At 44.0% G+C, this 23,125-nt stretch overlaps 1 protein-coding gene across 1 annotated transcript in view; it reads right to left on the minus strand.

Annotated features, from left to right (window-relative positions):
* Nucleotides 1-2,111: 2,111 nt before the first annotated feature.
* Nucleotides 2,112-23,125, minus strand: part of OVCH1 (ovochymase 1) — a gene marked incomplete at both ends in the record, with an annotated part of 37,800 nt that continues 16,786 nt past the window's right edge. The window contains 14 exons of the mRNA XM_084303828.1: nucleotides 2,112-2,276; nucleotides 2,446-2,579; nucleotides 5,030-5,193; nucleotides 5,962-6,169; nucleotides 7,494-7,649; nucleotides 8,449-8,673; nucleotides 9,787-9,822; nucleotides 12,000-12,139; nucleotides 12,749-12,887; nucleotides 16,328-16,549; nucleotides 20,559-20,715; nucleotides 21,549-21,706; nucleotides 21,810-22,005; nucleotides 22,667-22,739. Coding sequence (XP_084159954.1) covers nucleotides 2,112-2,276; nucleotides 2,446-2,579; nucleotides 5,030-5,193; nucleotides 5,962-6,169; nucleotides 7,494-7,649; nucleotides 8,449-8,673; nucleotides 9,787-9,822; nucleotides 12,000-12,139; nucleotides 12,749-12,887; nucleotides 16,328-16,549; nucleotides 20,559-20,715; nucleotides 21,549-21,706; nucleotides 21,810-22,005; nucleotides 22,667-22,739 — 2,173 coding nt within the window. The remainder of the gene's footprint in view (nucleotides 2,277-2,445; nucleotides 2,580-5,029; nucleotides 5,194-5,961; nucleotides 6,170-7,493; nucleotides 7,650-8,448; nucleotides 8,674-9,786; nucleotides 9,823-11,999; nucleotides 12,140-12,748; nucleotides 12,888-16,327; nucleotides 16,550-20,558; nucleotides 20,716-21,548; nucleotides 21,707-21,809; nucleotides 22,006-22,666; nucleotides 22,740-23,125) is intronic.

The following is a 23,125-nucleotide window of genomic DNA, read 5'->3' on the forward strand; positions in this document are numbered from 1 at the left end:
TTGCTTGTTGAAAGCTGGAGGGAAAACTTTGCTGTAGGCAGTGCTGTACCTCAGTGGACTGGAGACTCCCTCTTCTCTTACCAGATGCCTCTGCATCAAACAGATGGTCCATAAGGAAAGCAAGCAGCAGATCTTGAGGGACAGTGTAAACAGCAGATGCCCTACATGCTCATTTTAATTCTAGCTCCACACTAGAAGCCCACATTTTATATAATAACACTTCCCTTACCAGGTCATTAATTACCCCTCTTAGTAGTTGGCTGCCCACTTATAGATCAATAAAATAAAAATAAATAAATAAAATGAACATTGTCTTTTTTTTTCCAGCATTACCACAAGTTTTCCTAACACCTTCCTCCCAGGGAAATTTAAGCTACAGATTTCCCCCAAGGCAGACTGGGGGGATGGTTCCTGCTGCCTCCACGAGCGCACCCCAAAGGCTGGTCTCCGGCTGCAGCTCTGCCCAGCTCCCAGGGGCTGAGCAGCACCATGCCTGGGATGAGGCAGCACATCCTCAGTTTGGATGAGGAACAGTTACTGGGAGGTCAGGAGTCCTGGGAACAGTTTCCATTCTCTCTACCTGCCTGCCACCAAGAACAGTAGATGACTGACCCATCCTACCCTTGCATCTCTAAAGGTTTCAGTGAGCAGGTTGTTCACCCACTGCTGCACACACGTTCACAATACAAAGTCTCTGCAGTCTGCGACACAGCACTGAATTACAAGCCCTAAACTGCTCTATTTGCACAGCTGAAAATGCACTGGGGAAATCACATCTTTGAGCCAAAACCCACACCATAGTTACTATCATGGTGGCAGAGCAATTTCTTTTTATTTTTATTTATTTTTTTTAAAGTTAGTTATAACACAAGCCAGTCATCAGCAATGACAACCTGACAAATACTGCAATTTACAGCTCCACTAGTTCAGGGGAACTATTATTTCTGTAAAGACTGACTGATGCTTTCTGACTTCTGCTAGCATATCTGAGTTTTCCTTCCAAAAGTATCATGGGACAGGGACTGAAGAGAGAAGGGTTTCTTTAAAGCAACAGAGACAATATTTCTAAGTCAAAAGGTCATGTGCAACTTTTAATTTATTAAACTATTGTACTTGAATAGCATGAGGTATAAGAGTAGGCTGTAGTTCTTTAGCCATTTTGGCAGTAGGTGGTGGCCAAGGTTCCAGCCACGAGGTTGCTTTATCAGAAACACCTGCATTCATATTTTCATATTTAAGGAGACTAACATACAGCAGGCTGGAACAGAGCATCCTATCCTCTGTTTAAAGGATAGATTTGTATGTCATGCACAATAGTGCTGAAACCAGAAGAGATTGATGGAGGCAATAGAAGTTTCCTGGCTTGTAATTCAGTGATATATGCTTGTAGGCTTTATTCACAAATACACTTCACTTCCAAGTCTAGTTTTTAAGCTACCAGCTAAAGAATTAGATAAGTCAGCCACCCCTCTTCCCTCCTCAAGAATTTAGTGTTTATCCAAAAGTATAGTTAAAGCCTTTCATTAAAAAAGAAAAAAAGCACCCCAACTCCTCACAAATTGAATTGTGTCAGCATGGCCTTTCCAATATTAGACAAAGCTAAGAGCTTGTCACAGATGAAGCTCTCCAAAACTTGAAGGTATATTTACAATGGATGAGCCATCATACCAAATTCCAGATTGCTAAAAAGGAAGTGAAGTACCACTGTTGCTAAAGCAGTTCATCTTAGCTATCCATGCTATGGCAATGGCATTTTAGAAATGACTTACCTCTGGTAAATCAGGTTATCTGAGATGATCTGAGATGAGCAGGGGTTACCAATTTTGTTTTGACAGACGAGTACCAGCTGTGTGGAGGACTGGACATTAAGCATGCACCTAACCACTGAAGAAGCATACATTGCCTACGCATCTCTCTGTAACTGAATTCTCAGAGCTATGGCATCGCAAGTTGTGCTGCAGTAGAAAGATTTCTAAAACTGAGCACTCAAGGCGGAGCTGTCAAACCAGAAGTTTACAGGAAGGTGACCTGAATCACAAATATTTACCCAATGTACTCTGCAAGCTCTTTATTGAGGAATAACAAATAAACTTGAACAGGCTTTGAGGTGTTCAAATTTTTTGGTTTGTGACTGATGAAATCCAGTCTCTGTAGGCAGAAACCTTGGTGTAGACTGTTGGTGACTCTGGATGGCAATTGTCACTGGCCCAGCTTGCAATACCAACCAGCTTATAATGCCCATGGGTCCCACAGATAAGTGGCCATCCAGAGTCCCCCTGAGAGAAGGAAAAGAGTAAGGAGAGAATGAAAGCATAGAGTTACCACCCATCAGCAGCATCATAAGCATTCAAAGCCAGTAAGTTCAGGGAGGGCATGGTGTTGAGCCCTAGCCTGGACATGTACATCTGAGTACAGCATAGCACTCCCACCCCTTCAGTTACGTACCATGCAAAAAGCTGCCCCAGCAGATCTCGCACAGATGTTGGTCTTTTCAATATTTCGTCCCCAGTAGCTCACACAGGCCTCATAGGAGAGGAGAGAAACCTCCACTTGTTGTAGCCTGGAACCCTGTTCCTCCTCTGGAAAAATGCAACAGCGTCAGGTTGACTACCTAGGTAGGAGTCATGCTGCACCAACTGCCCCAATACCACTCCTGGTATCCATTCAGAACACTTTTGGGGACAGATCCCAGCTTGCAAGTAACATCACCCAATATCACACAGATTCTCATATGTTTCAGAAGAACATCTCTCTCTCCCCATATTCACCCAGACCCAGCTTGGCTTTTGCCATCAGTGCAGCTCAGAACCTGGCCTCCTGAAGCTGGTTGACGTGAAGCTGGCATGGGGATCAAGCTCATCAGCCAGGAGCTGTAATAGTATGGCAGTCACTGGTGGGAAGCATGCATGGTACAGAAAACCTTACAGGCCCTATACCTCTCCCTTGTCTTCCACATGGGCCACCAGCAAACCAGAAAGGTTGGCCCAAGCCCCTAAGAGAGAGCAAAGCCAGCACACCACCAGGAACAAAATACTCTTGCAGGGCATGGATGAGCACACCTTCTGGCAGCACCTCCAAGTCCATCATCACCCTGCCAGCTTTCCCAGACTAACCTCCAGCCAGCTGGTAGCTTGCTTCCTTGCTGCTATCTGTGCTAGACTGTGGCTCAGGGCCAGTGGGACAGGATGCAGACAGGCTGCTTCGGCTGTGTTCACTCACATGTTCCCTGCATCTCCTGGTGGATAGGTCAATTGCTATTTGGAACTGGGGGGGGTGGCACAGCCCTTGTTCAGTCTGAAGATGGAGGAAGTAGTTTTTCCTCTCCTACCACCAAGCTATCCCCAAGGAGAAAGGAGATGCTGTCACTGGGAGGCATCACAGGCCAGAAGCCCCAGGCATCAAGACACCATGGGAGTGATCTCATCTCCCATGAGTTCATTCCCCTTTGCTGAGCCTCCACCTTGGTTTTGCCTTTCCAGAAGTGGCTGCTTTCTGACAGAGAAGGCAGCCCAGCTCCTCTCCGGAAATTGTTTCACACACTGCAAGCAACATTTGGGGAAGGGATGGGGTGCAGATCATGCCTGGCACTGCCCCCAGTCAGCTGTTACTACCCTCAGCAGGCCATAGGTGCTCTCACACCAGACCAAGGCACACTTACCACCACCAGCTCCTCTCTCTCCCCATCCTGCTGTTAAGCATCTTGCATCAGGGCTTACTTCTTCCCTACTGCCTGCTAAGCAAGCCACTGCTGCAGAATCACCTGTGTTGGAAGGCAAGGTCTCCATCAGTGCCAGGAACAGCTCTCTTGCTCTTACCCCTGTCAGTCCCCTGCTTTTCTTGCCTCTTAACTCACTGCTTGGCTCCCCCTCCCCTCCTGTGATACACCACAAGACTGCAAAACAGATGAGGCAGGGCTTTAATAATGTATATGTTCCCTCACTGTACGTGCTGAATGCCTGAGAGCGCTGTTTTAATGAGTCAGATCTGGCCTTCTCCAAGCACCACTATCTGAGGTCACAGCACAGTCAAACCGAGCATCTTTTGAAGGCAGCTTCTGGAAGGTGAGAAAGGAAACCCTCCAAAACAGCACAGAACCAGGACCTGGGGAAGAGGCTTTCCTCAAGCCAGTTTGCCCCAGGATCTCTCTCCCTGAGGGACAAAGCCCCATCATCAGTGCCCACAGGCAGTGCTTGGGGACTGTGGCATTTTGTGTGGATACAGTCACCATGTCATACAGAGATCCATGCACTTATTTAGCCTCCTTATTCAATGCCCTGGTTTTGTGCACCAGCTCTGTCTAGATCACATTCCCCCACTACTTAACGCTCTCCCCTTTTCTTTCCCCAGGTCCTGCCCCAAGCTACACATAATATTAACCAGAAAAATAACTTCTCTCAGCTCTACCCAAGTATCACACTTGGTCATATAAAACCTAACAAAATATTCCTCTAACAAGAATCTTCTAGGCATTTTAGGCAAAAGGCATAGGCAAAATATAAGCTTATTCTCCAAACTTCAGCCCCTATCTCAGGTATATTACTTTGCTACTGGCAGAAAGGTGAGTACCATTAGTGCTGTGCATATAAATAGGGGGGAGGAAGGGGAGGGCGCGTGGCACAGCTCCCCTGGGACATGCATGCTTCTTTTTGACTCATTAATTTTAATGGTCACAATACAGCTGTGACGGGTTGGGAGACAGCTAGAACAGGAGACTAGCAAAGATCACCTAATCACACCTAGCCTACACTCACACCTTAAAGGCACAGGCAACTTTGCTTGGAGGAGCCTGCTTCAAAGCCTGCTGAAGACAGCAGAAGCATTCTTAATTCTCATGCTGTATTTCAGCCAGATAGGAAGCAATTCTCCCCAAAGGCTTGCTGCTCATTTTGCTCTTTGCATCCCTTCCTGAACAAGACAAATGCCCTCCCACCCCCCTCCTCACACACACACAAAACACTGTGCCCCACATCAGAATCTTACTGTAACTATTAACCCCATCACAGCTGAGTGTACTGGGCCCAAGCAGTACCTGGCTTGATGGGTTCCTGCAGCTCCAGGAGTGCCAGGTCATTTGTGGAAGGGAAGCCACTGAAGTTATGGTGTGTGCACACAGCTTTCACAAGCACAGGGCTGTTACTCTTCACATTTGGCAACACGTGTATTTTTCCCAGGACTACTTCGTCCATTTGAACACTGAACAATGAAAAAGAAAAATCAAATATTTTCAGTCTAAGAAACTCCATAGCTCAACTGGAGGAGTCCAAAGTTCATGTGTAACACTTGCTGCCAGCTACACTCATGCTCCAAGACTTACAACTTTACATCACAGGGATTCTTTTGGAAGTCCCAGCTGAGGTACCGCTACTTTCTCTGCTATACTGACAGAAGTTTGACTTCCATCTACAAAGCCTTGCTGCAGTTGCGATTAACACAGAGTCCAGAGGTGGATCAGTCGCTCACCTTCTCAGGAATCAGATCCCAACAGGGACAGAGCCTATATTAAGGCTACAGATCTGGGCTGTATAAATGCTTTGATGAAACATTCAAGATCAATACCACCACCACAGGTTTCTACATATAACAAAGATGGAGGTTCATCAGTATCACGTGGCACCTCAGCCTAACTGGGGCTAGTAAATACATAGTGGGGGCCACAGGCATAATACAGGTGTCAGCAGTTTTGAGGGCAGATGTCAAGTTCTCCAAGGACTGCACATACAAATAAATTACCAGGTGCACACCAAAGCTCAATACTCTATCTCTACTGCCACCACTGTCTGTGCTAGCAACATGAAAGACAGGGAGATATAAGCTACTGGAGACCAGCTCAGGTTGCATGTAGACATGTGGAAAACAATAAGACCATATGTATTTGCCATGAGTGACAAGATAGATTAGAAATTGACCAGCTCTTCATGCTAATGAGCCTTTAGCACTCTTGGGTGAGAGGATGTTGCCCACCTGAAGTTGCAGCGTGCGGCTGTCAGGACCCATTTTTCATCAATCAGAATGCCTCCACAGAAGTGGTGACCTTCATACTGCAGACTGGCCAGCCAGGGCCAGGACAGCAGGGCTGCCTCGCTGCTTTCACACACCTTATGCATCTGATGGGGCTCCCCCAGTTCTTCTGTACTTGTTGCAGGCCCCGGCACAGTGAATGGATCCATCTCTGGAAAAAAAACATTTCTCTGGAATTATTTCCTTGTTGGTGAATTGATGAGCTCCAACACCAAGCAAGCAGACTTGTTCTGGACAGCCATGTCCAAAGGTTCCACAACAGCCCTGTGGTAGGATTGAAGTGTCTATATTGGAGAGTTAGGAACACTTTGCTTCTCAAAAGAGAAGGTATCCATATATACTATATCAAAAAATAAAGACCCTAACTAATACCAGTTGAGCAAGGACTTGGCACCTTGATACCTTAATACCTTGGCCAACATGCTGTGGGTAAGCAGTTCTTCACAGGTTTTTCGGGAAGTCACATTTTGCAGGTGAGAAGTATTTCCTGACTTTTTTTTTTTAAAGTCAAAACTGTATTTATGAAGTGTTTCCTGTACAATAAATCTCCATTTTCCAAAATTAGTTCACTGAAGTGTTCCCAACTGACTCCAGTAACAGCAAATTAAACAGTGCATAAATAAGCTGAATCCCACCACCGCCAGCTTTCACTGATCACAAGAGGTGTTAGCATGAGAAAGGAAAGAAAACCAGAAACGAGTAGTATTTACTTTCTTTGGAAGTTGGTAGCACAGAGGATGAGTCTGGGAGAAAAAAATAACAGAACATGACCATTAAATACTTGCCATTGGCAGAGCTGATTTGGAGAAGCCTATACAGAGCTTTAAGGACTAAGGCACAACATTCCCCTTGTTTCACAGTGGGGCTCTGGATCATGCCATGGAAGCCAAACTTTTTTTTAAATACATATAACAGGCTCCCTTTATCCCTTTTCTTTGCCCCAGGAAAAGGCATAGCCCTCTAGTAAGACCAGTGAAGCTCTCAAGCAAACGTTAGCACAGATGGATTAAACTGTTTGGCTTTCTGTTTCTTGTTTACAGTGTCAGGTTCCAGATAGAGGTTATTAATTAATCAGGGATCAGTTACATGGTGAGACTAGTTGTTCTTTCCAATATACATCTACTTTAAACTAGTTGGTTTTTTTTGTTGGCTTTTTTCTTTTTCAGGAAACAGCCATTCCTTGGGAACATTTCTATATTTGTCTCAGTGACAGTGAGAACTGTGGAGATACAAGGACTACCACCTAACACAAAGCACTTGGAGTGAGCACCGAATTAACTTACTGCAGTTTTGGATACATGAGAACAGAGAAGAATATCTTGACGCCACCAGGGCAATAGTTTTAGGCAAAGTACCTTTAGCAAAAAATCATTACTAATTTGCCTGTCTGTAACCCTCAGTACTACTTTAGCAACAGGACTTTTTTTTTGTGAAGCAGACATGGAAAGACCCAGAACATTACTTACATTGGCTACCATCTTCCAGGTTGCTTTGTGTTGGCTGCAGATACAACTCTTCAAAAAGGATTTTGAAGCCTCTGTATCCCACAGATTCATCAGTTTTGAAGTGAAGGGTCAGGAAGCTGCTACTAGAAAACACACTAAAAGATTTTCTCTGGCCACATAAGCTAGCTGGGGGAAAGAAAAAAAAATACCGTAGTAAAGTGTCAAATTGTACTTGGCAACAACTACAGCCCCTACACTCATTTCCAGGGACATATCTTTAATTCAAAACCATTTGGTACTGGAATAGGTTAGTGATGTCAAAACAGCTCTGAGGTCTTGGGGTCTTTCAAGAGGTATGCCTCCAGTGGTCTATGCAACATCACTCCCTGCTCAAGCAGAACTGAAGCCTAGTGCAACAGCCAAATTGCTCCCATACTCTACATGAATGTGTATCTCATACTTCAGTGAGATTACTTCAGCAACCTGTTCCCTAAATATCTACGTATGTGGGAAGAGAAGGGGAGGAGACAGTGGGAGAACAAGAAAGGCACGAAGCCGTTTCAGTGAGCACTTCTGTATCCAAAAATCTTGATGCCCATATGGCACAAGGCAGCTTTGGTACTCACAGCAGTACCTGCTCCAGCTTTGTTTCAGAGTAAGATAATTACCAAGATACAAAGAATTAAAGAAAAAAGGCTTTATACAAGGAACCAATGTAGTACCATCCCACATATCCATGACACTGAAAGTGGAATTCAACAAGTACTGAACCCAGGCCACTTATACCTGGATGACAGAACTGCTCTTAATAGCTCTTGGTAAGCCTGATACCAACTTGACTCAACTATATAGGCTTCTACTTCAGATACCTAATCAGACAGTGCTGGCCCCTCTCTCTCTCACCTTACAAACAGATGGAACATAGTCACATTAAATAAAAGGGATCAGAAAAGTAAGGCAACAAATAAGGATGAGTTCAACCTACCCAGGAGTCTTGAAGAGAGATGAGGCCCATCATAAATACTCAGACAATCCCAAATGCAGTCCCTTGCATCCTCAGTTACGAAGTCTTTAATTACAGCCTTCAGTTTATTTCCTGAACTGGAATAAATTGTCCAAGTGCAATTCAGCATGTCAGGGTAAATGCCAGGGTAACTGGGAGATGTTATTTCAGTGGCTCCAACAGGAATTAGATCAAAGACTGGGCACTCTCCAGAAGAAAAGAAAATAAAGAAAAGAATCATATCACTTGCCCAAACCTGTTTCTGCATGGTATTTTTTTTTAAGCATGCCTGTTGATATTGGAGAAAGCCAAGATTGTAATGCCAGGATGCAAGTTCTGTTGGCTGAAATTAGAGTTTGCATAGCTCCCAAGCACAAGTTCCACATGCAGTTTAAGCATAACTATTCAACCAGGAAAAGGGCGACAGACTTGAGTAAACAGACTTGAATTCTGAAGTGATCTAGAGGCCAGACATCAAAACCATACATACAAGATCACTCGGAGGAAGCTTTCCAAATGGGCCAAGTTCAAACTTAAACACTCACTAGCCACTCTAAGTCGCATGTTTCTCTTTCCTTGCATTTATAGTTGCCACTAAGCTGATCAAAGTGAAGTATTCTATGCTGTGGTTGTGTTAACATTTTAATTACATGTTTTTGTGGACAAGTCTGCATTGTTTTCAGGAGTTTCATAAATAAAACACTTCATATCCAATGTCTACCTACTGGCTAACATCGCACCACATTTTATTGTGGTGAAAGGGCAGAAGGCCACCAGGCTTCCTGGGCTGAGAAAAAATGCTGAACGTGGTAGAAACATGAAAAATATAGAAGCTTGATGAGGCTTTTAAGCTTTCACCTTGAGGGTCTCTATTAGCTCAACATCTAGGGATATGCTTCAGGCAGGCTGGCCAACTGAGCAGAAGTTATAAATGCTCATGCAGAGCAGGGAGACAGGTTCAAGCATCCCAGATCCAATATATTTGAGTTCACTGGAATTAGTGGAGGGTTTTTATTTTGTTATAATACTCTCCAGGTATCTGTTTCACCAAGCATGCATAGCAGCTCTGATAGCAGGAACTGAACATAGATACAGTAAAAGAGGGATACACTGAAAGAACAGAAGACATTTAGTATTAACACAGCTAATGTTGCTTGTGACAGTCTCGTACTCATGTGTTCACACTTACTTATGACAGAGATTATTGCCTAAGCCAGAAATTCAGAACATACGTTAAGAGGTGGGGGCACTTTTTCTTTTAAATAAGCTTTTTCTTTCTTCCCTCTCACCAGCTTTGTAGAAAGTTAAAACCTGTCTTACCTTTGTCAGCATCTGTCATGTTTCCAGGTTCCAGACCTAAAAGGAAAGCACTGCCTTACCAGAGGCACATAAATGCAGAGGATGTAGGGCCATGCTGGGGACAGGAGCCTGAGCCAAGAGCAACTCATAGCCAGGCTGCAGGGGAGTGGAAAAGGCGCCTCCTGGTGTTTGGAGCTGGGGCCTGGAGTGCACGTTCAAAGCATGTGCACACGTGAAAGAAGGCAGCCAAGTCTCTGTTGATGGTGCTGTTAAGTCTGACAAAATTAATCTGAGAAATTTAGCTGCAATTTAGTTCTGAAGCCTGACACACTTGCACAATATACAGACAAAGATGTGCTTGTCTGCACAGCAATGAAGGCACAGGTAAGACAGAAGAAAGAGAAGGGGAAATGAGAATAGAAGTGGCACAGGCCACTAGGAACACAGAACTGTTTGCTTCTGTGAAGGCAAAAGATTTGAACTGGTATTTTTGATCTGAGATATCAAAGTAACTAATATGCTTAATGGTGCCAGGGCAGTGCTATTCAGAGAAAAATGTCTGCCTGTATCACCAGCTGTTCTCTGGTTTAAGAAGAGAAAGGTGAAAGTGTGACATAGGTTTCCTTCAGCCTTTAAGCTCAGAGTCCAATTAACTGGCTAACTTCCTGGGCATGCAGTAGAGGTGAGGCTTGGAGGGTACAGGGGCATCTGCAGTGCTTGACAGTGGTATTGCCTACAGAAGAGAGGTTATAGAAGTAGCAACAGAGTGTGAGGGAGTTAGGTAGGAGCAGAACAAAAAGGGTGAATGTCTAAGCTAGTAGCTCCTTTCTACAAGTTTATTGTGGGGAATGAGCACAGGAATTAGATTACTACTTATGCCTTTTATCATCAGCACTCAAAGATACTACTCAATCTTATTCTTAATGGTAACTTCTCTCCAGAATAAATAGATCTGACATACTAAATACTTAAGATATTACTTAACATCCTCAAAAAAAAAAAAAAAAAAAAGACACCACGCACCTAAGTAGCAGTGAATATTTTTGTTCTAACACTGTTTCCACCTTTCTCCTCCCTGCCTTCTTTTTAGTAGGAACCTTACTTTCAGCTTTAGTTCATCCTACCCCAAAACTGCAATAGACTTACTCTGCTCAGGAAATATCATCTGGTAAGCCAAGAGAAAGCCTTTCAGAGCTGCCTCAGCCCTGGAAGTGAAGGTCACTGTCATCACCGAGCCTCGGGATTTTACAGGGTAGATTGAAGCATCACCACAGAAGTTTCCTGCAAAATAGGCCAGATTGAGATGAAAGCCTTTTTCTTGACTTCTATAAGGCAAAATCTCCCAGAAACATGCTGTTGGAAAAGGTTTCCCTTTCTAAGAGGGGAAACAAACAGTAACAAACTCCTGATGCTATTCAGGTTTGAATTCACACACTGGGCTATAGCATAAGTCCAGAATATAGCTCACTATGCTTGAAACCAGAATGGGGACATTTACAAGGAAATGGTTGAAGATGTCCAGTTATAACTACTACAGACCACTAGGAGCAAGTACCAACTACCAAGACTACTCTGGTCAGAAGAAACCCCTCTCTGACAGGCAGACCAGGCTCTTGTGCCAGACACTATGTCATATCCACAAGACCTTAGGGCATCCACACTCCCTGGAGAATAAGTCACTGTGTTTCACATAATCAAGGCACTGAGAAGCCTCGTATCCCTAAATATATGAGCAGTTTATATTTCCAGCCTATGCTTTCTCCTCCAGATGCTGACTCCACTTCCCCAGCAATATCCTAACAAAGCTGATAGCCCCTCAGTCAGGGCAGGCAGGTACCTCCCCTCACTCAGCATGGCAGTAGGAAAAGTTTCCCTTTTCCTGGCCCCATCACTTTGACCTGCTGCCTCATTGGCACACAGCTGCAGACATACACAACAAGTTGCCACGCTGCATGTTCAAGCCTGGGAAAAGCAACCCAGACAGACCCGCATTGTTCTGAGGCACAGCAATGCCATGATTAAGACCTCACATCCAATACATTTGATTGCAACAGCATTCCTAAGAAGGGAAAGATACTGAGCTAGCTGAAGTAGCTCCAAGTATTATCAGAAATCCCTCCTGGAGCATGGAAGTACGCCATGTAAAAAAAAAAAAATCCCCATCCGTCTGCTACAAAATTTAGAACAGCTCCGCTGTTTCTCCCACCCCAGCATTAAGGTAAGCACTTTCTCACCTAGTAACTCTTTGGTTAGTCCAAATCCTTCATACACCATCAGTTGGCCATGACAATTAGACAGATTTCTTTCAGTCCAGAAGTCCAGGACTTCAAGCCTAATAATGGATTTTAATGGGGCTATAATTCTCCAGTGGCAGCTGCTGCACAAAGCAAAAGAACAAAGTCACAATGCTGGCATATCTTACAATTGGCTCTTTTTTCCTAGGGATAGCTATCAAAATGTGAGCCAAGGCAAAAAGGGATTGTAATGCCCATGTAAAGGAAGAAGTCAAAGATGAGATACTGGTCCAAATCTATTTCAGGCATATTATTCATTACTTCTGAAGTTAAATTTTTTTGAACAGTTCAGAAGTCTGTGCTATTGCCTTGTGAATGGAAAGTTCTCTCTTATCCTACCCAAGCACAATAAGGGAGAAAGAAAAGGAAAACAGATGAAAGTTCCAAAAGGTTTTTAGCAACACAGTTAAGCATTGCCATTTTTAAGCCCTCAGTTGTGCCATGTTCAGGAGCCTGACGTACTTTATGATGAGAGCTTTGTCCACATGCATCAGATTTTGTCTGATGTTTGCTGGAGTGAAGGTATGGGTGTGCCCTCTCCCCCTCCAATTTTCCTGACTACTTTTGAGGTACTTGCCCAGTTATTTTTCTAACAGGAGCTGTAATACCTATAGATTCATTAAAAGCCATCTCATATTTGCAGGTTTTAACGTGGGAGTTCCGAGAACCAGAAGAACTCAGGTGCTCACCTGGTGGCGTTTGTGTATCTCATGGGGTACCCTGGTGATTGGATCTTCCCTTCCCTATCTGTAAGGATGGCATCCTTGCATCGTGACAGCTCTGAGCTCATCTTCTTGGGACTTTCCTGGATATTTCCAGGTTTTTGTCCTAGATGAAGTAAGAATGCAAAGCATGAAATTCAGGTTTATTATTAAATAGACTTTCACCATGGACTATGACAATTCCTGTATGACATGACATGTCCAATTAGAGGATGAACCAGTTTTGAGAACTACTACATTCCTATACCACTAGGCCAGACCTTGTTCATCATAATACTGTAAAAGTTAAATTAATTTTAGCCATGTTTCAAGCTTCAGCATTTCGCAGTCAGTTGTACCCAGGCTAGAGCTTAGGAGGGGTCTCTTTTATGCATACTTGGAGAATATCTATATGGAAAGTCTCCATGAACTCCATAAGGGCGTCTTGTAAACAAGCTCATTCTTGAAGTTTCAGTCTAACAGCTCAGTTCATCACCTTTAGAGGGAAAAGCAGCTGTACTTCTTGACTGTACCTTGGACCGTGAGCATCAAGTACTCGATGCTGAAAGCAGCGGGGCTGACAGAGCGGAATGCCACCTTCACCATGGGCCCAGGGCTCCAAAGGATCACAGGAGAAATCAGGGTACCACACAACACAGCTAGAAGCAAACCCAAGCACAACACCTTTGTAAGAAGGGACATTTTAGAAACATCTCTCATATAAGTAAAATTCATAGTCTGTGGAAAGGCAGAAAAGTGGGGAACTACTCATGTTTCGGAGATACTCAATGCAAGCAAAGGCAGAGAGACTCCAGCTCCTGCCCTTCAAGAGACGCCCCACAGCTGGCCAACGGGGACTTGCTCAGTTCATTGCTCGTTATTGGCTGTCAGAAGTCTATCTACAAGGCTAGACATTTTGTTTGCTGTAACCATCCTGAAAGATTGCTAAACTACTTAATGGTTCATTCTTACATTTAAACTGAGAATGAGATGGGACAGGAAACTGGCATTATTCCACCTCCACTGATAGACACTTTCAGTTGTTAAGCACGCTAAACTATTCTGGGGTTGTTTTTGGCTCTCTGAATTTCCCAGCCTCTTTCTTCACCGTCATACCAGAATTCTAACTCACATCAACATTAAAGCCCAAGTCTATGTTTTAGGTTCCTCAGAAAAAGAGATTTGGTTTAGAGACAGGCACCCACTGACTTCTGTTGCTCACTAGCTCTAGAGAAGGAGTGAAGAAAAAAAGATGCTGTTTCAATATGTTGGCATATAAATAGGCATAGAAATCTAGTTTAATATACCCAACCTTGAAAAACTGCCAGCCATAACAAAATACTATTACATAGCAGCGAGTCTGTATGCTGGAGGATGCTCTAGGGAACTATCTATTAGACTCCTATTAAGGGAAAAGTTTGACTGATGGCCCCATTTCTGATAGTATTTTCCTCTGTCCTGCATATAAATAATTATGATAGTTAAACTGTTATTCTCAGCTGTAACAGACACACTTGATTTTTTTTGTGTGCGCTTTTATAAATAAGTTCTTGGAGGAAAACAGCTGTGGAACGCTCCAAGAGCTCCTTAGCACATCTTCCCTTTCCTGTTCTTTCCCTTCCACCTCAGAGTTAAAGGACATGCTACATTTCAGCCTTCTTTTTAGTCACTGCTGTGACATAAGAGGACAAGAGACTACACAGAATAGCTATTATCTAAAAACTTTCTCCAGAGGCATTACTTAATTTTGGAAATATTTGGAGAACATAAGTTCCATGCCCTGGAAGTCACCCAAAGGGCTCCCTAAGGTTGACGGTGGATTTCTCCACCACTCTTCAACTGAATGCTAGTGTGGATGCCTGCCCAGGAGAAATCCTTCTGTATAATTACTTCATAATGTCTACAATATATAAACTTAATTTTTAATGAAAGCCAGAATAAAGCAAGGAGAGGAGTGGAGATGGAGGGGAAGAAAAACTCATTGAAGAGCTAGGAGAAGGAACATCTTCTCAGGTCAGCACACCCAATATAAACTCTGCAAGATCTAACCTTCGTGAATTTCCCCCCAACGTTTGTTTCTAATTATCTCCCCCTTCACATTTACTTTTTGGTCCAACAACTTCTAACTAATACTCCGTATGTTGCAATAATTACTAACCTTTCTAAGTCCTTTACAGCAGCCTATGAAGCCAGTACCTTTCTTCTGCATCACCTTTTTCAGCTTGAGTCTGCTGAGTCTCTCCCAGTGCACAGCCAGACCAACCCCTGGAACCTGTCATGCTCCTCTGTGCTTATACATCCTTTTTGGAATGACTCTGCGATGGTGGGGGAGAAGGAGTAAACCAACTCCCCATATTAAGAAAAATGAAATTGGATTCTCAGGTTTATGTAGCAGCAGCATTTTTACTTTTCTATCCTTTCAGACAGGGGTATCTTGGTTGGCATTTCTCACGGCTAAGAATGTAGAACAGCGACGATTTTTGAATGATAATAGCTAAATAAAGCCCATAATTTGTGTACATGAGTGCAGAGGCATGGATCTCCTCCCTTCTCTCCTAAGACTTCACCACAGTGAAGGCAGGGATTGAATTTCTTTATGTGTATACACAACTGTTTATATATTACACAGCTTGTACTGCAGACAAAGCTAGTATTGGAGGTATTATTTCAAACAGATGTAAGAGCAAGCCCTACATTTCATCTCTTCCACTTTTCCCCCCTCCTCCTCCTATTCCCCTACTCTGCACACAGAGCCTTTGAAACAGGAAACAAAAAGCATTCCCTCCACACATTTTGAAAAGGCCCAGCTCACTGGAGTTACACTGATGTGCTCCTGCTCCCTGCCACACTGCACAGCATACGGTACAAATGCAAACCACACATGCAGACACTCTGGCCTCCAGAAGTGTAAACTTTCTGGTAAGCAGCATTAAAGCTCTCACTTTCATCTTTATTTTCTTATTTTCATTCTGTGGTTTGTCTTTATGTAGACTAGCATCCCAGTGAACAGACTGTACCTCAGCAGGGTCAAAGCAAGGAAGACCACAGCCCTCCGCATGAAAAATAGCATGTTTTCTGGTTCAAGGAAGAGCCACACCCCTGTTCCCCAGGCCCTAAAGCTTCAGAGTGATTCATTCCCTCTCCAAGATGCATACAACACATACTGTCATCACATTTCATTATGTCAGAGATTTTGGGGAGTATGGAGAAAAGGGGATTGACTTTGAATAAGGAGCTGCCACTATCACAGGAGTCATAAGTCACTTACGTGGACAAGAGTTTTCTATACCAATTTACTGAAATATCTGAAATATCACAGCTTGTTGCTATCTAGTCTGTTTTATCACTCTCTAGTGGACTAATAGGGCCGCTCTTCTACTGGGTCAATGCAGCACACATACGGGGATTAAGGGCTTCAGCCAAGTTTACAACCCTGGGTCTTAAATTTAATGAAGTCTGCCACACATCAGAGCCACGCAGTTGGATATGGAAACCCTTTCTGAAAACGTCCCAAGTGAAAGTGAGAAATTTCTAGTACCAAGCATCCTTAGTTGTATCACTTGTTACCTATCTCTTTTCTTCCTCCTTGGCTCTCTTCGTAAATCCCAAGAAACTCCTCTTGGCAGTTCGGTGATGTTCTTATTGACAGATGCTTTACCATAATCTTTGCCATTCCCTTCGGAGACACACGGAGTATCCAAGAGCACTCTGGGCTTCCCACATACCCTGACGAGGACGGAGCAGAGATAAACCCCCGGGGCTCTTCTAGCTCCACTTCTGACACACATTCTGTGGATAAATACACACTTCAGTGATAAAAGCATCAAGAAGAGACAGTAAAAGCTTTATATAAAACCTGCCAGTTCTGCCCATGAACAAAAATAACCTAGCAGGTCAATAAAAGTAGTGGAAAATGGTTTTCTAGTGTGTGTACATGCATACACACATTTTGAAACCCGTTCTTTCTCTCTCTACCTCCACAGGTATTACTAGATTTGTTGGAAATCTGAATATTCTGATATCTCTGGCAAAAGCACAGCTACTACAGTCACTGGAAGGACACAAATATATATACATAGGGTTAAGGTGTTGTGTTTTTTTTTTTTTTTAACCTGATCCCTTCATTTTGCCTAAATAGTGTTCCTATCAGTAAGAAATATATATTTCTTTAAACTCTAGCATGCAGACCAGTTCAATCCTGTAGGATCTTTGAAAGTGCATAGGATTAAAGTAGGCCTCTGAGGCTAAGGCAACAGGACAAGTCATCAGACACAAAGTAGGCAAAGGGGCAAGATATCAGGTTGTAGAGGAAAGAAGACCAGCTTGAAGATTACTTTTGAGCTGTGCTATAGATCAATGCCTGAAAACATAAACACATACCAGGTTGGCCAGGTCCCCATGCTAAGAAGCCTACCAAGCTCAAATGTTCACTCAGTGTTAAGGAAGAAAAGAAATTACATAATTATTCTTCCTTGACCTTGCAACCAGCCTTTGACAAGAGTTACGAAATATTATGCTTTTGTCTGTTCATTCTCTAGTTCTCCAGAAACAGTAGGAGAGTGCTTAGCCTGCAGCTACAAGCATGCACAGTGCAGTCAGATTCAACACTTGTTAAATAAGAGACCAATCCAACAGGGAAATATTTGGAAGCATCTGAGTAGTTATAAGAGCAGGAGGAGAGAAAACAAGATCACTAATGAGAACTGTACATCCCTTTAGTACAAGTATAATAGGGTTGTTTGCCTCCCAAGGCGGCAATTTTTCAAGTCAGACCCTCTGTAGAAGAGCTTTAATTCTGTTTAAGCACGATTCCTCCTACACCGACATTTATGAGCTCTCTGCTAAGACGGGATGCTGACACCACACCGTGTCTCTGCGTACCTGCATAGGGTGCTGAGAGCACCGAGGGGGAGGAGGAAGAGCTGAGCCCCTGGGTTGCAAAGCAACGAGTTAATCACACAGCTTTGTGCAAGGGTAAGGCAAGGGCTCCTGCCTGCATGCAGCACTGCTGGAGGACGTGGGCCCTGTGCTGGCAGCAGGGACTGCAGGGAACTGCAGCCATCTGGAAGGAGGGTAAAGCCCATGGGGCTGAGACACAGGAGCTTGTCTCTATGCACATTTTAAAAATCATTTTTGCAATCATGGTGAGCCCCAGATTCAGGTCATTGTGGCACGATGCACCTGCCACTGTTTGAGCTCAGCCAGTAGTGAGCAGCTCAGCTGAGATAAGCCTCCTCCAGTGCAGAGGAGAGCCTCGTGTGCATTTCCAGCTTCATCTAGCCAGTGCTGGAGCTGCAGGGCTAGTGCAAGGAAAGTTTTCCCACCTCCTGCAGCTTATCACTGCGGGAACCTATTTTTATCTCAGTGGTGTGAGGTTTTGCAGCGCCACCAAGGATGCCAATGAGAAGAGGAAAGCACACAATGCATGCCAACACCCTGGCTACATCACAAGTCCTCAAGTAGAGGTGCTGGTTGCACATCCCCTCCTCAACACTTATTTGTTGCCAGAGCCAGTGTCACCCAGAAACTTGAGAATGCCTTAGCATCATTCCTCCTCCAACACTATCACAGTATCAGATGTAGAGAAACTTTTAAATGCTTTATCAGTGGGGGAAGGCACATCAGTAGGACAGGGCTGTTTGCTGTGCTTTAAAAGCAACAAGCTGACAGCTCCTCGCCCAGGATCAGGGCTCTGGTGTTGCTAGGTACATGCACAAGAGATCAAATAATTGTCCCTACCGTGAGAAACTCAGTCTAGAATACAGAAGATGTGTTTTAGGAGACTCATTTGTTACCCAGCTCCACCCAGAGCTGCTCCCCAAACTGAACCAGCTCCACTACCATCTGCAGACCACATGCTGCAGCCTCCTGCACACAGCAGCTCCACACAGCTGTGCAGTTACCCTGTGCTGATGCCTCTTCCCGTAGCTCTGCAGGCAATTTCACCGGCTGCTCCTGCACCAAGGTTCCAGGTACAGCTTCAGTTCCCCATGGCGTGCTCTGTGCAGCATCTGAGGAGAAGCACAGTGCACTTCATTTAATACAAAACTCAGTAATAGTTATCATGGCCAAGCACTTCACACAACATGCAATCATGCCTGTATGAAAGTCAAGTAAAGGAGCCAGTGGTCAGCATCTGGTTCAAAAAGCCCTCAGGGTTTTGAACCTTTCATATGAAACCATGTGAAAAAGCTGAATGCAATACTAGAGCCTCCACCTCTAGGAAAAATTTACAGCTATGGAGCTGAGCAATTCCTCTGCATAAGCTACCTGACCTCCAGTAAATCCACAGAAGCCATTACAGCCTATGGAGTGCCAGGGTCAGCAGCCAGTTGCATCAGATCCAGGGGTATGGAAGATCTCCAGCCAGCTCCAAGCTTACCTGTGGGGATGCTCTGGCTACCATACAAGTGATAACTTGCTTCATTAACTGGTTTTAGCTAGGAAGAAAGTTCTCCCTCAATCAGCACCTGTACTAACATTTCTCCTAGGTCTACACGGGACTATGAATGGCACCATGAGGGAGAAAGACAGACAGATGCAGCACAAAGCAGCGGAGTCCAAGTGCTCATCTGACTCCAGAATGGAGCATTATACACACTGTGCTCTTTTCTCTAACATATACTTTAATTTCCTGCTCATAACTACAGCACACTATTCATGCTACAAGAAAAAAAAAAAAAAGTATTGTTAGCAGAAGTCTTCCATTTTCTCCTGGCTGCAATATAATAAAATATAGGCTGGGTAGAAACAAAAACTCTGTCCAGGATTAGCTCTTTCCCAAGAAAGGTTGTGGGACAATCCCAAATATTCACTAAATGGAGAATTACATTCTTGGCTGTACATGTGTGCAGGCAGGGAAGGAGGAGGGATAAAGCCTTGGAAGACAAATGTTTTACATCAGCAGTTTCCCAGCGCAGCTACTTTGAGCCAAAGGCCAAAGTGAAACATTTCTCTAGAATGACAAATCAGTTTATTTAACATGGAAAAAGAGAGACTTGAAGCTATCTGGTGGCTCTTTGAAGTCTCTTGAATCACATTAGATTAAACATCTTGAAGGAGGGGATTTCTCTGTTCACCAATGAAGCTATGAAGCCATGTTCACCTTGGCCTGAGGAACCTCAGCAGGAAAGAAACTTCTGGGAAAGAGGAGCAGAGAGGGCTGGTGCAGGGAAGCAGTATGACATTGATGGGTTCACATAAAGGGCTTCATATGGTTTTGCTCCCCTCGTTTCTATGATGAGTGCCCCCAGTTTAAGAACAGGGACCTCTGTCCTTGTAAGAGACCCATCGCTTTTGTTATATCTGTCCTTATTCACTAGTACATAAAATAAATTATTTTCCCTTGTACTTTTTTTTTTTTTTTTTTTTTTTTTTTTTTTAAGAAATTTACCTTGCACAAATGTGCATGCACACACAAGTTCAGTTTAGTGTTGTCCCAGACTATCCATCTATCAAAGCACGGGTCTGGTAGGAATTTTCAGCAGCAGCTGCTTTATACTGAGAAAGGTATTTGTCCAGAGATTACATTACATTTAAGAGCCAGAAGTGTTAAATACAAGTCTCATGCTTCTGAAAGTCCCATTCCAATTTCTAGTAAGCTTTTTTTTTTCCCCTTACAAGGAAGGTGCAAGGAAGAGGAGGAAGAAGGGACTGTCTGCAGGAAGTCAGTGAAGCCATCTGGATTTCTTTCCTTCTTTCTTGTAAAAGTCTACCAGACGAAAATCTCAATGTACTTGGAATATTTCCCACCATGGAGTTATTCAGGACTCAGATTGTTTAGACAAGGAAAACTCACCTTTCATTGTCAGTCTTATCCAGTCCAGGAAAATCCTCACCCTTGAGTAGACTCCTGGTTTCTTCGGACTTGCACAGCCAACACCCCAGCTGGCAACGCCATAAAGAATAAATGGTCCATTTTCCTTCCTGCAAACCAAGGGCCCACCAGAACCACCCTAGGAACCAAGACACAAAAGGATCTTGCAGTTCTCATCTGGCCTCTGCACTGCTGCAGCTGAGAGGAGAGCTGTCAAAGATCAGATTTGCCCAAGAAAAAAAAAAGTCTGTGCAAGAACAGGGCACACAGCTGCTAGCAGCTCAACCCCAGATCTGGAACAAAGACTAATTTAACAGCTTGCTTATTGGTGTGGAATAAAGACTGAGCACAGGCTGAAAACCAAAGAGCACTAGTCAATCATATTTTATGGTACGCATCATTTATCAGTCCACCATAAGATTGTGGTATTGAGCAGAACCTGCATTTTAGCTTGACAGTGCCTCAGTAAATTACTTTGCCTTTTATTTACTCAGCTGTTCTTACCAGCTTGCTTCATGACTTCAGGGAGATTAGTTAGTTCTCAAGCACTGCTCTGAACAAGAGTTTTTATAAAAACAATAGAAATGACCACAGATCACCTTGAAAAGCATGCCTTGAAAGGGGTTCCAAGTCAGCTGAAATTAGCAAGTAATTAGAAGGTATTTCAGTGGGAAGAAATGGGACTTGGGAAGTGCAGGGACGATCGTCCTCTCCTCCACCAGCATCTTGAACATTATTGTCCAGACAAATACTAAAACCTATGGTCCCACTTCCAAGCAACACTGCACACTGCATCTGCAGACTGACTGACTCTTGTTCACGTAAGCAGTGCCCACTTCAGGAACAGCAGGTTGTTTGAGTTTTTAACTGTCTTTGCTGTTCTCCTGTCCTCACCAGCCTCTTTCCCCAGCTGGTCTACCAACACCCATACAGAGATGCCTTCAAGAATGCTCACCTCTAGTTTTAACTCACCTGACAGGGGTCCTGGCCTCCCACTGAAACAAAGCCAGCACAAAGCATCCCAGCTGTGATCCCTCCAGGGTGACCAAAGTAGTAATTCCTCTCGCAGATTTCATTCTCAAGCACAGGCACTTGCATCTGCTGCAGTCGCTTAGCTTGGCCCCCATCTGCTTGGGAAATAAGTTCTAGGTAAGATCTAGGCAGAAGAATAAAACGAGATGGAAGCATATGTTCAGTTTATAATGGGCAACATGCAAAAATCAGAAGTCCCACCTTCTTCAGTGATGCCCCATCCAGATGCAGTGCAGAGGTAAGAGGAAGATAACGTCTCTGTGCTGTTGGGCAGACACGCTGGCCTCACAGCAGCATTGTACTCCAGAGGGATGTCCAGCTGCACCAGGGCAATGTCAGAGTCGTAGCTCACCACATCAAAGTGAGGATGTACCACGATGGTTTTAACCTGTCTCACCTGTACCACATCAGAGGGATCAGGGCAAAGAAGGGACAAGCTGCCTTCTAACTGCACCCTGAAAGCATACTTGCAAAAGAAGATAGCAAAAATCCCCCAAGCAATGACCAAGCTAATGAAAAAGAAAGAAGGTGCAAGGATTTTAAAGATGAAGCCAAATCCCTCGCTTCTCAGCTTTTCAGCCTAGAAGATTTCTGGGATGTATTATTTAGACCTCCTAAGCCTACAGCAATGGCTGTTCCATCGTGCAGATATAAGTCAGGAAGGTTATTGCAGAAGACTGGTGTGAGTCACTTTTTTTCCACATCTATTTCTTCCTCCTCCCCATCAGGAGGAAAGAGTCAGCAACCATTTTATTGACAGATGTATTGCTCAGCACCGAGAGAGTAAGATATTGAGGACACTCAGTCATCTGCTAGATTTAAGTCTTTACTGCTAGTAATAAGAGGCATATATATAAAACATACATCTACAAGCTGCAAGTTATCTGAAAAAGACCAAGTTACTGGAGTTCCTTTCTCATCCCTGAATGTGGGCTATGTACTGGTCATTTTGTCTTGCAGCCAAGACAGTTTTATTTGTGGACTTAGATCTGTTTTGAGAATATGATAAGGGCAAATATATCAAAGTCAACATTTCTAATGGTATTGCTTGTTTTTACCTGTTCTGTTGACTCTCTCAGGGCTCTGTCATGGTCTCCTGCTGTCACAGTCCAGTGCAAGGGTTTATTGGATCTGTATAATGAAAGCAAACATTGGAGCTACTTACAGTCAGCCATACAGCTTCCTTATTCAGCAGTCATACATCCCTTCTGGCTCTTCTCTAATTAGTCACTTATTCCCAGGACTGCTGAGCAAGAGCTTCTCACCCTGACAAACGCACTGCATCAGTTCTGGCTTTGCCACAGCTCTGACTGCAGCCAGCCCAATTACCTTTAACAGATCTCACAGGCAAGACCAACTCATCGCCATCTCCCAAATCACTCATCACAGAGGAAGGCCAGAAGGGAAGCCTCACAGTGGACAGGTGTGAGTATGACCTGCAGCTCTCCAGCCTGGAGGAGCACGGGGAGCACAGAGGACAGGGACAGCAGCAGAGGTGGCCGGGGACACACTGGACA

Source organism: Netta rufina (genome assembly GCF_964035555.1).
Source record: "Netta rufina genome assembly, chromosome: 1".
Lineage (NCBI taxonomy): Eukaryota > Metazoa > Chordata > Aves > Anseriformes > Anatidae > Netta > Netta rufina.